Source organism: Augochlora pura, unplaced genomic scaffold, assembly GCF_028453695.1.
Source record: "Augochlora pura isolate Apur16 unplaced genomic scaffold, APUR_v2.2.1 APUR_unplaced_2407, whole genome shotgun sequence".
Taxonomy (NCBI): domain Eukaryota; kingdom Metazoa; phylum Arthropoda; class Insecta; order Hymenoptera; family Halictidae; genus Augochlora; species Augochlora pura.
Window position 1 is genome coordinate 1 of NW_027582556.1, and position 3,092 is coordinate 3,092.

General features: G+C 52.4%; 2 protein-coding genes across 2 annotated transcripts; both read left to right on the forward strand.

The window, feature by feature from the left end:
- Positions 1 to 47: 47 nt before the first annotated feature.
- On the forward strand, positions 48 to 1,036 carry LOC144477625 (uncharacterized; the record flags this gene model as incomplete). The annotated part of the gene is made up of 1 exon (XM_078195358.1): positions 48 to 1,036. A coding segment is annotated over one exon (989 nt), but the record flags the coding sequence as incomplete, so codon positions are not given.
- Positions 1,037 to 1,099: 63 nt separating this feature from the next.
- LOC144477624 (uncharacterized) lies at positions 1,100 to 2,338 on the forward strand. Its single transcript, XM_078195357.1, has one exon. The coding sequence runs from the start codon at positions 1,100 to 1,102 to the stop codon at positions 2,336 to 2,338; it is 1,239 nt and encodes a 412-aa protein (XP_078051483.1).
- Positions 2,339 to 3,092: the final 754 nt, after the last annotated feature.

Genomic DNA, 3,092 nt, shown 5'->3' on the forward strand with positions numbered 1-3,092 from the left:
ATCCAACGGCACTGGTTCCAACACCGTCACACGACAGAATTCTCCAGCATCCACGCAAGGATCTGGAGTATTCGTCAAACTTCCCAAAGCCGACTTGCCACGCTTCGACGGAAAGTTCGAGGACTGGTTGTCTTTCAAGGACAAATTTTCCTCAATGATCGACAGCCACGAATCACTTTCCAACGTGCAGAAATTGCAATATCTGCAATCGGCGTTGTCCGGTGAAGCAGCCAGTGTCATCAAAGCATTGGCCACCACCGATGCCAACTACGTCCATGCATGGCAATTCTTGGAAGGTACATATGCCAACGAAAGGCTCATTGTCACGCGACATGTAGACCTTCTGGTCCAGGCAGCGCCTGTCATTAAGGAAACTGCCAGCAACCTCAGAGCGTTCGTAAACCACGTTCAGCAACATCTGCGATCGCTCAAAACACTGCAAGTTCCAGTCGAACATTGGGACGCGCTCCTCCTGTCCATTCTGCGGCCGAAACTAGCTCTGCAAACCAAGCTTGCTTTCGATAGCACGCTGAAAGACAAGGAGCTACCAAGGATCCAGATGTTGCTGCAATTCCTCACGCAACGAGCGAGGAGCCTGGAGACGACCTCAGCCACTTCAGCGGACCTGGAACCATCGATGGTGCAGAAGAAGACAGCTTCTCCGACATTTCCGAGGCGACACGTGCCCAGCAACTCATCGCCAAGGAAGCAGCTTCCCAAGGTGTTCGCAACGAGCACGAAGACCTCCCAGATCGACTGCTTCCACTGCAAACGCAGCGGGCACGCGATCTACCGATGCGAGGCTTTCCACGCACTTTCGGTCAAGGAACGCATCCAGGCGGCAAAGCGCGCATCGCTTTGCTCCAATTGCCTGCGCAAGGGACACACAGCGGAGCAGTGCAACTCATCATGCTGCAGGTTTTGTGACGGACAGCACCACACCCTGCTGCACGTTCTACAGAACCATCGCGAAACATCGCCACCGCCAAGGTCAAAGGACGACGCACCAGCAAGGGCAGGGTCACGTCCAACATGACTACAGTCTTCCGATGTTCACGGACACACTTCGCTCTCTGCTCGAGCGACGTCCCACGAGTTGATGACCACCGCGACGCTAAAGGTTTGCGATAATCGGAATCAGTCAATCCATTGCAGGACGCTGTTGGACACATGTTCAACAGCGAATTTCATCACAGTGCGGCTAGCGGCACGGCTTCGGCTGCGCAGGGGGAAGCACTCAACATCAATTTCGATTCTGAATCAATTGACAACCGCTAGTATTTCCGCGGTGACAGCAACCATCCGATCGAGGCTCGGAGGATACGAGAAAACCCTCGAATTTCTCGTTATTCCACACATCTCGGAGAAGGAGCCTCAGCAACAAATTAACAGGAACTCTATTCGGATTCCAGCAAATATTCGTCTTGCTGATCCAGAGTTCCACAAGCCAGCCCCAGTCGACATGCTATTGGGAACTGGTCCGACGCTATCACTGTTCAGCGTAGGACAAATTGACCTCTCGCCACGTGATGGACCAGATTTGCTCCTGCAGAAAACCCGACTGGGATGGGTTATTGGTGGCAGCATTGGATCTCCAACGAGCCGAGAACCATCGCGACCAACGCCGTCAACGGACTCCACGACGTTGCAACAGGACCGCAACGCGCTCACGCAGGCCGCCGCAGCATCTTCAACCAACGACACCGAACAGCATTCAACAGCCAAGGATGCAGTTGACAGTATTGGAATGCAGTCTTCGACAAGCTCAGACGGCATTTCCAAGACTCGTCATGTCACTCAAATCGAGTTCGACATTCGGAAATTCTGGGAGATCGAGGAAGGACCATCGACACGCCATCTATCCCCAGAAGAAACGGCCTGCGAAGAACATTTCCAGCGACACGTGCAACGAGATGCAACCGGCCGTTACATCGTAGCATTACCTTTCAAACAGAGCAGGGATCGTCTTGGAAACTCCCGCACCATGGCTCTGAAACGGTTCAATGCGCTACAACGGCGATTCAGACGGGACCCAGTCTTCAGGGATCAATACTCTGCGGTCATGCAAGAGTATCTTGATCTCGGCCACATGTCAGAAGACACAGGACCGTCCGAAGACAACGGTTTCTTCCTGCCACATCATGCCGTGATCAAGGAAACCAGCATGACGACCAAACTTCGCGTGGTCTTCGATGGTTCGGCAAAAACCAACGTGGGAATTTCGCTGAACGAAGCTCTCATGGTTGGACCAACCATACAGGAGGATCTCTTCTCGCATATTCTTCGGTTTCGACTACACAACTACGTCCTTACCGGAGATATCGAGAAGATGTGTTGACAATTCCTTCTCCGCGAAGAAGACAGAAGATTTCAACGCGTCATCTGGACAAATTCAAAGGGCGAAGTAACCACGTTCCAGCTAAATACCGCCACCTTCGGACTATCTCCGGCCACATTCTTGGCAACGCGGTGCCTACAGCAGCTTGCCGATGACGAAGGCTCGAGATATCGATACGCAGGACACATTCTAAGACGAGACTTGTACGTGGACGACCTGTTAACCGGAGCAGCCACCATGGACGAGGCCACCAGCATCCGTGACGAGATGATCGACCTGCTACATCGCGCGGGTCTCACCATTCGTCAGTGGGCTTCGAATTGCCCAACTCTTCTCCAAGGGCTTCCGGAAAGCAGCGTCAACCTCAAGCTTAATTCACAGGGTGACGAAACACTAAAAACTCTTGGTGTAGCATGGAATTCACAGCAAGATTCCATAGTCTACTCGGTGAACCCCATTACTGTCGCCGCAAAGGCAACGAAGAGGAACATCCTGTCCGAAATTGCCAAAATCTTCGACCCTCTGGGATTGCTTGGTCCAGTGATCATCACTGCCAAGCTAATCATGCAGAAGTTGTGGCAATTAAAATTGAATTGGGACGAATCTGTTCCTCTGACTGTACATACTACGTGGATCGAGTACTGCTCACAGCTCAATCTTCTCAACAACTTGGCCTTTCCACGACATCTTCTTCTGCTGGACTCCACCAACATCCAACTGCACGGATTTTGTGACGCCAGCGAGGCGGGCTATG

Coding starts and splice junctions, on each gene's coding strand:
- LOC144477624 (XM_078195357.1), top strand. CDS start 1,100: ATGACCACCGCGACGCTAAAGGTTTGCGATAATCGGAATCAGTCAATC.